Consider the following 12,680-nt stretch of genomic DNA (forward strand, 5'->3'; position numbering starts at 1 on the left):
ATTTAAGTGCACATTTTGAGTAGACCTGGGTAGTTAAGTCTTTAGGACACCGTGTTCCAGGAAATGCTTCAATTCCAAGGGTTGTGTAGAGTGCTCCCAAAGTCTTGGTCTCCAGATAGTTAAGGTCATCATCTCTGTTGTTACCCCAGTGTGCACCTGCCAGCCACGTGTTCTGACTACGACTGTAACAGCAGAAGGCTGACCAGAGCACTGAAGGAATATTTATCTTGTTGTTGTTCAGTAAGCTACTGTCAGTACTCACACTGTCACTAGGTTTTGCTCCAATTACTACAAAGCCTTCTTTTTTGTTATTGTTGTTAATGCAGTTTTCATCCAGAAAGCGTTTGACACATTTCTCCATTTGGTTCCATTTTCCATGATTGAAACATGACTGTTGTGGAACAGCTTTAGTCAAGGTAAAGGTAGATTTTTTTCTCAGTTAAATCACACGCATAAGAGTTTGGAAATAAATGTCCTCTGTCAAACCCTTGCTGGTTGTAGGGGTTGTAATCAGTGTCTCCAGCCTGGTGTTCATAGTTGATGTTCTTGTCTGCTTGTCTCATATTGTCAACATCATCTGGGTCTTCAAGCTGTTAAAACAAAACAAAAAAGCCATGCATGGCTGCTGGAAAATGGACTAAATAAACATTTTATAACAGGTTGTATACAATTGTATAATCTAAACACAATATAGGTTAGCTTAGGGTAGGGTGACCATATTTTGTTTTTCAAAAAAAGAGGACACTTGGCTCAGTCATGAAGAGCTTTAATAATACAAGACACTGCTAGCATAATGGACAGGTTTTCGATGGGGCTCCCACAAAAACGCAAAGCAGAGGATAAATCATCACCAAAGACTAGAAAATATGGTGAAGCATATCTTCCCTTTGGTTTCACCTGCACAAGTGCCGAGGTGACCTGCCATAGCTTCCCTTTTTCTCTCTCTTTGAACAAACAACACACATTAAGGTCATAAATGGATGTTAGCCTCACTGGAGAAAATACTTAAAGGTTTTATAATAATTTGACCTTCTTCTTGTCAAAGTCAACAACTGTCACAATAACGCCACTTAATTAATTGAAAATAGTGATACAGCAGTTTTAGTTTCGTGGTAAGCTACTTTATTTTATTTTCAGCATTTTCTACTTTTCATGTTTTTCTCTGAAAGATTATGTGTGAAAAAAAAGGCCATCATTCAGTTACTGTCCCTGTCACACTGTCGTTTCACGTTGTACATTGCAAACAGGCAAGAAACCGAATCATGTTAGAAATTAGATCTAATCTAATTTGAGTTTTTAAGAAAAATCCATGAAGCAATTTTTTCCTTTGATTTTTCATTTAACGCATGGCTCTGATTGCCATGGAAGTGTGAATGTTTCTACTGCACATTTGTATCCAAGAAAACAAATGTGACGTAGAAACATATCTGGGATAAGGAAAGAAATTTTATTTCCAAGCAAAATTAGTGCTGTATAGCAATTTAACGTTTCTATCAGTGTTTCTATCAATGTATCTATCAACATGGCAAAGGGCAAAAAGGCAGAACTGGTACCAAGATGATATCATCCAAAACAGCAGCATTTGGTCCTGCAATCACCATTAAAACCTTTACTTATCACAAAAAGCTAACAGGAATCCTGCATTAAGCCACCTATTTAACAAGCTCCAACATGAAGTAATGAGAGCTTTTTAATAAAAAGAAAGAAAGAAAAATACCTCAGGTATACATCGTAGATAATTATTTATGCTTTAAAAATGTGCATTTATTATTACAGAATAACGATGATCACAAAAATCTTTTGCATCATGCTTATTTTTTATGCATGATTAGCAATTTATGAAATGATTGGTTTCCCCTCCAACAGTGCTAACGCGAGTGTGTTCGAGAGGCGTGTGTGACTGAAGATGATATTTTCGTGTGTGTGACCCACAGGATTGTGGCTGCCCTTCCCCACTCTTGGATTCCCTGGACTTTTTCCCCTTGCACATTTTGTATATAGCACCTGGTGTGTTTGTAAACAAACTGTTCAACCTTTTTAAACTAAGTCCTGCGCTTTCATTGGTTTAGTCCAGCACTAGGTCGGTAGACCAATGACATAAAACTCTAGACCCACACGAGCAACACGCAGATCCTGCTAGGCCACATCACGGACAGTCAGGTAAGCCAAACAGTAGACAACGGCCAAAACAAACAGGCAGATGAACTAGACCCAAAATACTCAGGAACTTGCAAAATTCATGAGATCGCCAGTAGTGTCAGTAGAAGACAAGAAGGTTTAACATTTGTTAAGATGTATCAAAGAATATACATCGTGGCTCAAAGAGTTGGCAGTTCGTCTTGTAATCGGAAGGTTGCCGGTTCGAGCCCCGGCTCGGACAGTCTCGGTCGTTGTGTCCTTGGGCAAGACACTTCACCTACTGGTGTTGGCCAGAGGGGCCGATGACGCGATATGGCAGCCTCGCTTCTGTCAGTCTGCCCCAGGGCAGCTGTGGCTACAACTGTAGCTGCCTTCACCATTGTGTGAGAGTGAATGAATAGTGGAATTGTAAAGTGCTTTGAGGGCCCCGAAAAGCACTATATAAATGCAATCCATTATTATTATAAATAAAAGATGAAAAGATACCGGTGAGTAGAGGCAGCAAGTCGCGCCAGCGTTGACTCAACCGGAAGTTTGACCGCACCCACCCAGGTAGTACAGGACCCAGCCGTGAGAATGACAAGTTCTGAAGCCTCTGGACTCCTGTCACATTAATGCGTTGTTTATTAACCACTGAGTTTTGTCTGTAAGTTTCCTTATGACATTTTAACAGGCGTTGCCTTGTGAAGTTTAAAACAGTATGGAGTGTAGAGAGACACAGGTAAATAGAAAAAAACACACAAAACACAACATCTGCCCGAAATGATCAAAGTGAACAGGAGAAAAACTAATGATGCCCTTACACTTCAAAATAACGCTTATGATGCAAACACTACAAAAAAGTTACATGAAACATCACGTCCTATTCAATACAATTTAAGCAGCAATGATAAACTGAAAAATAATCACATCTCGGAAATATTTGGCTGTTTTACATAAACATGGAACACAAATTAATGGTAAAACCTGAATCGGCTCAATACAAAGTTATTTGGATTTGTCACATTGCGCAGGGGCACAGACATATACACAGCTGGTGTATATGTCTGTGTTCATAGTCTGAGAAATTCCAAGCAGGGAAGAATACACAGTAACTAAACTAAAGGCAGCTGCAGCACATGATAACAATGTTATTATGAATAAAAAAAATAAAACACCTACTGAGTAAAACCAGATTAAGAAAATGACCATCATTAATTTACATTATTTTACTTCTGTCTTCATTAAAGTAAATGATTCATTTCCAGGTTATTTCCTTTAACATTTTCATGATTTTCAGCTTTTCCAAATTACTTTTTGATTTAACGATTTCTTTCTTCTTATGATGCTTCCAAGCAAGTTACCTGAAAACAATCTGACTTTTAAATTGATATTTTCTTCTTTTTAGGTCCAAGAAAATGTTTTCCTTCTAAAAGCCTTACATCATTCTCATTTACTTTAAACTTTTTGACTGATGCAATTGTAGTACTCAGAGGACCAGATGTTGATTTGCCAGATGTGGTGGAAAGTGGGACAGAGGTTTCAGGGGAAGAGAAATATGTACTTTGTACAGATTTACTTGACATTTTTGATGGGCAGGAGCAGTTAGAGGGAAGGTGTGAATACAGATGAGTAACTGTTGTATTTTTAGGACATTGTGTTTCAGGAAATACTTCAATTCCCAGCTCTGTGTGGAGTTCTCCCAAGGTCTTTGTATCCAGATGTTCAGGGCCATGATTTCTGTTGTTGCCCCAGTGTGCACTTGCCAGCCAGCTGTTCTGAATCTGACTGTAGCAGCAGAAGGTCGACCAGAGCACTGAAGGAATACTGATTATTTGGTTGAGACGGTTGTTGCTGGGCTGTGCTCCAATAACTACAAAGCCTTCTATATTGTTATTGTTTTTGCAATATTCATTCAAAACACATTTGATGCAATTCTCCATTTTATTCCAGCTTCCACTGTTGAAGTCTTTATTTTGTGGAACAATGTTAGTCAAAGTAAAAGTAGAATTTCTTTTTAAAACAGTAGATCCATAAGAGCTTGGAAACAAGTGTCCTCTGTCAAAATCTATGTTGTATTTGTAGTCTTTGTCCCCAGCCTGGTGCTTGTAATTGGTACTGTTGTTTGATGGTCTCATATTGGGATTGTCACTTGGATTTTCAAGCTGTCAAAATCAAAAGGGTAGGTCAGTAAGTCATGCATGGTTGTTGCTAAATAGATTAACAGATTAAAAGAGTTTAGTTATCACCTCAGGATCATTTATTTCAGCTGATATTGCTTTTTTTTTTCATCTATAGAGCAAACTTAAACTGACATAATTTAAATAAATTTTAGCCAAACTCAGTGAAGCTGAACTCAGTGATGTCTTTAGGAACATATACTGAACAATGCTGATTATCACTTTGTAATGTAATGTAATGGAAATAATCTGTAGAGTTACTCATAAGCAGAGTTACTGAATTAGTAGAAATGGTATCAGCAACACTAGAGTGTTTGAGTCAGCCTGTACAGTGATTAGTTTATCATGTACGTAGGCCTGCAGTGTCATAATATTTTATTTCAGTTTGAAAGCTGCATCACAGCAGTTATTATGAAGTAACACATAACAGTTGTAACACATAACCAATAAATATTGCAAATATTTAATATATACCTGTGGTTCAATCATCCATGGGACCTGGGGTCTTCCAGATGTGCTCCCATTGAACTTTGCAGCAGAAAAAACTGGAATCTTGTTCTGGGTGTCGTAGAGTGTCACAAATGTTCTGGTGTTATTCAAAGTCTGGCAAATCAGCTTGTATCTGTTCTGGTCCTTGATGTTCCCTCCCCCCAAAATTCTTGTGATGTTTGGTGGAGTTTTCTTCAGAAAAAACTCATTACAGTCTTCCACTGATGTCACCACTTCAGTTTCAGTGGGAACAATGGACAGAAGGAGGAGAGCAGCGAGGGGCAGGAGCTGCTTCAGTAATGTCATCACCGTGCCCTGATTCATCTGGTCAGAGGAGAAACCAAAACCTTTACACATCATTACATTTAAAGAGGCACAGTTAAAATTTACCGTATTTTCTGTCTCAGATAAAGTTTCAAATAATGAGGTAAATATATGCACAAATAATCACTGTGGGCCCAAAACTAAGGATAAGGATTACCATAAATGCTTACTTTACCCAATTTGTTTCTACTCTTGAACCTGTGTAATGTCAAAAAGGCGTAACACAAGAAATAGTGGCTCAGTGGAAACTATGCAAATACAGTATTTACAAAGGTAAACCAAGCAGCAATCACTTTATAAATAAAGGGATTTTGTGCGGTTCAAACCTTCTGTTTGCAAAGGACGTGTAGTGAGAAGTTGGTTGGATTAATGGGAATGGAAATAAAGCAGTTTATTTCGGATAAACAAAGGCCCAGCATAAGATAAGGATTAGCTTGAACTGTGAATCATAAAAAGGTGTCTAACCATAGAAAATCTGGCGGACGAAACCTGCATATGAAACTGCATTCTTACAAATTTTAAAACCAATTCAAGCCTGTTAAGTGTCTTTCTTCATCTATCTAAAGGTAAACACAAAGTCAGTTCAACAATAATTAAGACTTTATATACTGAGGCTTTCAGACTCTCAGGTTAAAGCTCAGAAAACTATTTCAAAAATCGCCAAACAGCTGAAACAGGAAATGAGAGCAGGTAAACAGATTCTGCACAAAGAAAACAAAAAGCGTCCAAACTGTCTCCAAACTCTCACTAACAACTCTCCATCAAACACCCACATTTTTGATTGAAGTCTGAGGGGTTTATATCGCTGTCATATCTCGCGGCAAAGTTCGAACCACTTCATGAACCAGTCACGTGGTACAGCCGGGCAGCGAGGCTTCGGATGTCATCATTTTCAGCTCCTCCCATAAATGAAGCAAGCCTCGATACGCGCATCGCGGAAACGCCCCCTCCATTACTCGACACAAGCTCCGAAGCCTCGATACAGAACGTCACATCACTAGTGAAGGAAACTGTACTGACTGACACCTTTCTTTGTGTAACCTTGCCTTTTTTTTTTCATCTCTGGCACTTTACCACTTAAGTTTGTACTATTTCAAGCTTTTTATTAGACTTGAAAAAAAATTGGGGTGCTCTAAAACTTTTGACTAGTAGTGTATGTACAGTATGTATGTATGTATGTAAAAGGGTGAGGTAATGAGCTAAGTGCCCCTTGTCTTCAGTGCAGAGCGTTACCAAACAAAGTGTTGTTTGTGAATGCATAATGACAATGAAAAGATCCTTCCTCTTAATTTTTTTGTCTTTTCAGTTAATAGGAATTTCTCTTTACTTATTTAATGGTGAAGGTTTTAGGACTCAGAGGATCAAAGGGAGGGTATAAAAGAGGAAGTAGCAGCAGGCGCTCTTCTTCTCTCCTTTGTGCTGATGAGTGGCTGTGAACAAAGGTGATTTGGGAAGGTAATGAGTCTGAGAAGTTTTTCCTTTTCTCCTTTTGTTGCTCGTTCTCCCTAGTCTGCTTTGGTGTAAGGGTCACATCTTAAAACAGATTTATTTATTTATTTATTCATTTATTTATTTTAAATTTTTTTGCATTTGGGTTTGCTCTTTATGTTAACTGGGCCAGGTGCAATATTAGTCGGGCAATGTGCAATCCCTGAGCTGGGGCTCACACCTTATAGAAAATTAGGCCTTGCCTAGATGCTTTTTGTGAATTGTTTTGCTGTGTTTAAGATAACACAATTGCAGTGGTACCAATCATTTCCTTAGGGAAACATTTGCATGTAATAAAGTTGTATTTATCTGGAGTGGATTTGGGTTTTTAAGTAAGGGGCATCTGTTTTCTTCTGGTGAGAGCGAGTTACCAGGTGATTCTTACATTGTGGGCAGGTTGCACCATTCACCCTCACCCCTTACTCTAATGTTCCCGGTCAAAAATGACCGGTCAGTTTTAACAGCTCTTAAATTATCATATTTTTCACCACCAAATTCAGTTCAGTGGGTGGGTCAATAGGTTGTTCAGTGAGTCGTTCAGTGGGACATTCAGGGGGACAGGGGGAACACCACAGATGTAACAAAGTTGATTAAAACACTCAAAATTCAACGAAAGAGGTGCTCATCACTTTTATATGTTCAAGTGCATAGTGTGGAGGATGTCATGAGGATTTGAGGCAATCGGATGTAAAACACAATATTTACGAATTTTTTAATTTGTAAATCGAACCGAACACGACAGGAAGGTTAAAAGTACATTGTTGATTGTAAGTGATCTTTTTTTGTGATGTTTTAGTTTTATTGCAAACCTTATTTTTGTTCTTTTCTTTATTATATCATCATATCTGTCACGGACCGCCGGGGCAGACCGTGTGGAGTGAGTGGAGGACCCAAGAGCAAACAGAGGTGAGGACACAAAACTGGACTTAACAGAAGGCGAGCCTTTATTTAGGGCCGAAAACATAAGGAACAAGGCAGCAAAGGAACTGAGGGAAGACCTGAACATAGACTGGGAAAACTATGGCTAAACAAGGTACAAACTAGGACTAGTTGAGGCTGGGGAACTATGACAAGGGGTAGGGGAGATAACACAGACGAAGCGACACAGACTACATGAAACACAGAGACTAAATACACAAGAGGGATGATCAGGGGAAGTGGCCACACATGGGAACACAGCTGACACAGATAAACATAACAAGACATGGCAGGAGTAAACAACACTGACGGGAGACTGTCAAAGTAAAACAGGAAGTACACAGGTGCAAACAGGAGGAGAGAGAGAGCGCGGGCATAGTGGGCTGGGGAAACATGGAATGAAACAAGGAGGGGAGATGAGGGCTCACAGATACATAGAGGGGCACACAGGGGATAAAAGTCACAAGGGGAAGTCAGATAAGGAACAACACAACAGGACAACTTAGGAAACATGACCTAAATAAGGAACGAAATACAAAAATACAAGAAACTAAGAATACTGGGCCCACATGGCCCAGGACCATGACAATATCATCTTTATATCATATCATGTCACTCATATCCTGGCTGATATTGACCCCTTGTCTCTTTTATTCTGGGCTTGAAGTTTGTAATAGTAGTATCAAGGGCTTTGGTGGTTGTTGTGTGTTTTTGATTGCTACACTTAGCCCAAGTTGAATGAGAAATCATCAGTGTTAAAGCAAGATGGGTGGTTGTAATCTAAATTTTGGCAAAAATGTCGACACATCCAGCCTCAGGAACATTTACTCCTCATGTTTCAGGTTGTCTTTATAATCCCTATTTTTAATGTGTACTTCTGGTACTAACTGAAAATACACTGCATTATTATTGTATTAAAATAATTCTGAATCAAAACAAGAATAATTTTATCAACCCAGGTTCGTACGAGAGCTGGACCCAAAAGCAGACTCAGTACACTCACTGAGTGTCATGGCTGTGTGCAGGCAGGAAAAGGACCCAAACGCAGACTCCAAAAGGCAGATGTGAACTTTAAAAAGCTTTATTGCTGGACACTGAAAAACCTAAACTAAACTGAGGAGTACAAAATAACCTAGGCTGGTGAACAGAACACACAGTGGTATGAGGGAGAGGCTGATATAAATACACAGAAAGATGACGAAGGCCGAGGAACACAGCTGACACGAATAACCATAACGAGACAGGGGATGCTAGACTGAATGTAATGAACATGACACAAGACCTTCACAATAAAACATGATGGTGGGGGGGGGGGTGGGGGGGTGGAGGAGAGGCAGACGAGAGGGAGCGAGGGAACATGAGGTAGAGCACAGACATGACAGGCGGGGGAAACATGATGGAATAAAACACAAGGAGAGGAAACAAGGCACAAGGACTCACACAACTAAATAAACACAGATACACAGAGGGAGATACAGGAGGCAAAGACACAAGGGGGATCTAATAATCAAAAGCTAAACAGAACAACTTAGGTACTATAGAATAAACTATAGATTAACAAGGTGGACTCAAACCATTATAGAAAATCACAAAACACAAGAAAATTCAAAACGCTGGGTCACATGACCCAGGGCCATGACACTGAGCACTGTGTACAAGAATTTATTTACAGAGAGAACGGGAGCAAAACCAGGATAACACGAGTCAAGCAAGAGCCGCAGGGAACGGGGACAGCCAGTGGCGGTTTTGATATGGGCGGTTGCCCATGGCGCTATCGTGGCATCAGCAAAAAAAAGTTGCTTGCACCCATGCTGCCCCGATATCATGATAGTGCATTTTGGGGATGGCATATGCACCGATCGGTTTTCTATTGCCCATTTGCAAGGAGTAAAGGCACCCTCCATTTACGAGGTGCACCTGCTGCTTGCTGCACAGGGAGGAGAGGGGCGGTGGGGGATTTTCTGGCTGGCTGGAGCAGCATCTAATAACCAGCTCGCAAAATAAAGCAAAATAAAAACAAACCAACAAACACAAAAACAAACTAGGGCTGTCAGCGCTCCAGATGGGTTGAATGCGTTAATCGTGATGACAGCGTTAACAAGTTAATGTTGACAGTGATTTGGTTTGTAGCTTAAACCTATTCACTGGAACGTTCAAGGCAATTCATTTACACAGCAAAAAGCATTGAACACCAAGCAGAGGTCTTTATGATTTTCGCATACGAGGGAGACCAACTGGACAAACGCCGTTCCTTCGCTTGACCCCAGTCGCTCTCGTCTGCTCCCCCGTAACACTGATCTTTTATTGCTGTTACATGAATATGCATAGGTTCATTAACATATGACGCCTACATACAAACAAAGAGTACCTTGCCAGTGCGTTGTGTAAGTGTGTGTGTGTGTGTGTGTGGGGTAAGAGTGTGACCCCATAAACGACTTCCCTAAACCTGCTGGACATGATATAAACTAAATTCTATCACACACATGTACAGTGGGGCAAAAAAGTATTTAGTCAGCCACCGATTGTGCAAGTTCCCCCACCTAAAATGGTGACAGAGGTCAGTAATTTGCACCAGAGGTACACTTCAACTGTGAGAGACAGAATGTGAAAAAAAAATCCATGAATCCACATGGTAGGATTTGTAAAGAATTTATTCGTAAATCAGGGTGGAAAATAAGTATTTGGTCAATAACAAAAATACAACTCAATACTTTGTAACATAACCTTTGTTGGCAATAACAGAGGTCAAACGTTTACTATAGGTCTTCACCAGGTTTGCACACACAGTAGCTGGTATTTTGGCCCATTCCTCCATGCAGATCTTCTCGAGAGCAGTGATGTTTTGGGGCTGTCGCCGAGCAACACGGACTTTCAACTCCCGCCACAGATTTTCTATGGGGTTGAGGTCTGGAGACTGGCTAGGCCACTCCAGGACTTTCAAATGCTTCTTACGGAGCCACTCCTTTGTTGCCCGGGCGGTGTGTTTTGGATCATTGTCATGTTGGAAGACCCAGCCTCGTTTCATCTTCAAAGTTCTCACTGATGGAAGGAGGTTTTGGCTCAAAATCTCACGATACATGGCCCCATTCATTCTGTCCTTAACACGGATCAGTCGTCCTGTCCCCTTGGCAGAAAAACAGCCCCATAGCATGATGTTTCCACCCCCATGCTTCACAGTAGGTATGGTGTTCTTGGGATGCAACTCAGTATTCTTCTTCCTCCAAACACGACAAGTTGAGTTTATACCAAAAAGTTCTACTTTGGTTTCATCTGACCACATGGCATTCTCCCAATCCTCTGCTGTATCATCCATGTGCTCTCTGGCAAACTTCAGACGGGCCTGGACATGCACTGGCTTCAGCAGCGGAACACGTCTGGCACTGCGGGATTTGATTCCCTGCCGTTGTAGTGTGTTACTGATGGTGACCTTTGTTACTTTGGTCCCAGCTCTCTGCAGGTCATTCACCAGGTCCCCCCGTGTGGTTCTGGGATCTTTGCTCACCGTTCTCATGATCATTTTGACCCCACGGGATGAGATCTTGCGTGGAGCCCCAGATCGAGGGAGATTATCAGTGGTCTTGTATGTCTTCCATTTTCTGATGATTGCTCCCACAGTTGATTTTTTCACACCAAGCTGCTTGCCTATTGTAGATTCACTCTTCCCAGTCTGGTGCAGGTCTACAATACTTTTCCTGGTGTCCTTCGAAAGCTCTTTGGTCTTGGCCATGGCGGAGTTTGGAGTCTGACTGTTTGAGGCTGTGGACAGGTGTCTTTTATACAGATGATGAGTTCAAACAGGTGCCATTCATACAGGTAACGAGTGGGGGACAGAAAAGCTTCTTACAGAAGACGTTACAGGTCTGTGAGAGCCAGAGATTTTCCTTGTTTGAGGTGACCAAATACTTATTTTCCACCCTAATTTACGAATAAATTCTTTACAAATCCTACCATGTGAATTCATGGATTTTTCTTTCACATTCTGTCTCTCACAGTTGAAGTGTACCTCTGGTGCAAATTACTGACCTCTGTCATCATTTTAAGTGGGGGAACTTGCACAATCGGTGGCTGACTAAATACTTTTTTGCCCCACTGTACGTAAAAAGTGAGCGCGAGGGCCGTCTGTGCGCCTGCTTGCTGCTGCTGCTGTGCTGAAGTCTCACACACAACTTGTTGAAAGGGGAGGGGGCGTGCTGCCTCCAAATAGCCCATTATGAATTCATTATGTTTCCTGGGTTGTGTGAAATCCCAGGAAAAAAAACCTGATACAAGGTGTAGGTCTATCAGAGTGGAGTGCAAAATTACTGATGGACGATGGACAAGAAAAGGCCAAAGCCATCAGGTCCTCAGTTTAGACGAAAAGAGAAAAGAAGAGAAGAAACAAGCAAAAGATACAGGTAAGCAGATGTGTGTTTGGATAACAGCAGGCATTATGCACCCTGAAACAAGATAACATTCATTAGTAGGGATTGGGAGCACTTCTTTTTACCTTTGTTAGCCACTTGGCTATGATAGTAGACAGTAGACAGACAGTAGACACTGATGTGGCTTGTTGAATTTTTTGGACTGTGTTCAGCACAATATTAATTAGCCAATAATTGGAGGAGGTTTGTTGCTGATTTGTCTGCTGTTTGTTGTTTGCTGCCGCTTCATCTGTCTGATTTCTTAATGTATGATGAATTATAATGACTGTTAGCTATTTGCACACTCTCTCTGTCTTTCACTATATAAAATATTTATCTGGTTAAATTCAGTATGGTTCCGACAACAGCTTTTACAACAACATAAGTTTATGTACAAGTCTTTATATGTTTCGTGTGTGTGTGTGTGTGTGTGTGTGTGTGTGTGTCTGTGTGTGTGTGTGTGTGTGTATGTGGCTTGTGTGTGTCGGGTGAGGGGGCACCAAACAGGCTAGCACCACCCCTGGGGACAGCTATAAGCAAGGCTGTCCTGAGAGGCCGCAATAGGAACCACAGGGGCTCTGCACAGAGGGAGAAGCAGTTACTGGCAGCTAAAGGACCAGTGAGTAAGGAGAATCTGACAAAAGCATTGTTGGCTTACAGGCAGGGCCAGGCTAGCTACGGGGAGGCTTTCTGTGGGAGAATCCAGAAAGGGGCAGTGCAAAGGGAGGAATGGTTCCCTGAGTTGCCAAGAGAGTCGGGGCTT

General features: G+C 41.1%; 1 protein-coding gene across 1 annotated transcript; it reads right to left on the bottom strand.

Annotated features, from left to right (window-relative positions):
• Nucleotides 1-394: 394 nt before the first annotated feature.
• On the bottom strand, nucleotides 395-5,220 carry LOC120742677 (endonuclease domain-containing 1 protein-like). The gene is made up of 2 exons (XM_040046106.1): nucleotides 4,773-5,220; nucleotides 395-590 (listed from the first exon to the last, which is right to left on the bottom strand). The coding sequence occupies exons 1-2, from the start codon at nucleotides 5,145-5,147 to the stop codon at nucleotides 408-410; spliced, it is 558 nt and encodes a 185-aa protein (XP_039902040.1). The 5' UTR covers nucleotides 5,148-5,220; the 3' UTR covers nucleotides 395-407.
• Between the last annotated feature and the right edge of the window lie 7,460 nt (nucleotides 5,221-12,680).

This window comes from Simochromis diagramma, unplaced genomic scaffold, assembly GCF_900408965.1.
Source record: "Simochromis diagramma unplaced genomic scaffold, fSimDia1.1 OVJJ01000338.1, whole genome shotgun sequence".
Classification (NCBI taxonomy): Eukaryota; Metazoa; Chordata; class Actinopteri; order Cichliformes; family Cichlidae; genus Simochromis; species Simochromis diagramma.

Bases quoted from the DNA above. Each gene is read 5' to 3' on its own strand.
- LOC120742677 (XM_040046106.1), bottom strand. From the start codon at position 5,147: ATGATGTGTAAAGGTTTTGGTTTCTCCTCTGACCAGATGAATCAGGGC. The intron at 591-4,772 runs GTATATATTAAA...TTGTTTTAACAG, and splicing joins CATGGATGATTGAACCACAG to CTTGAAGACCCAGATGATGT.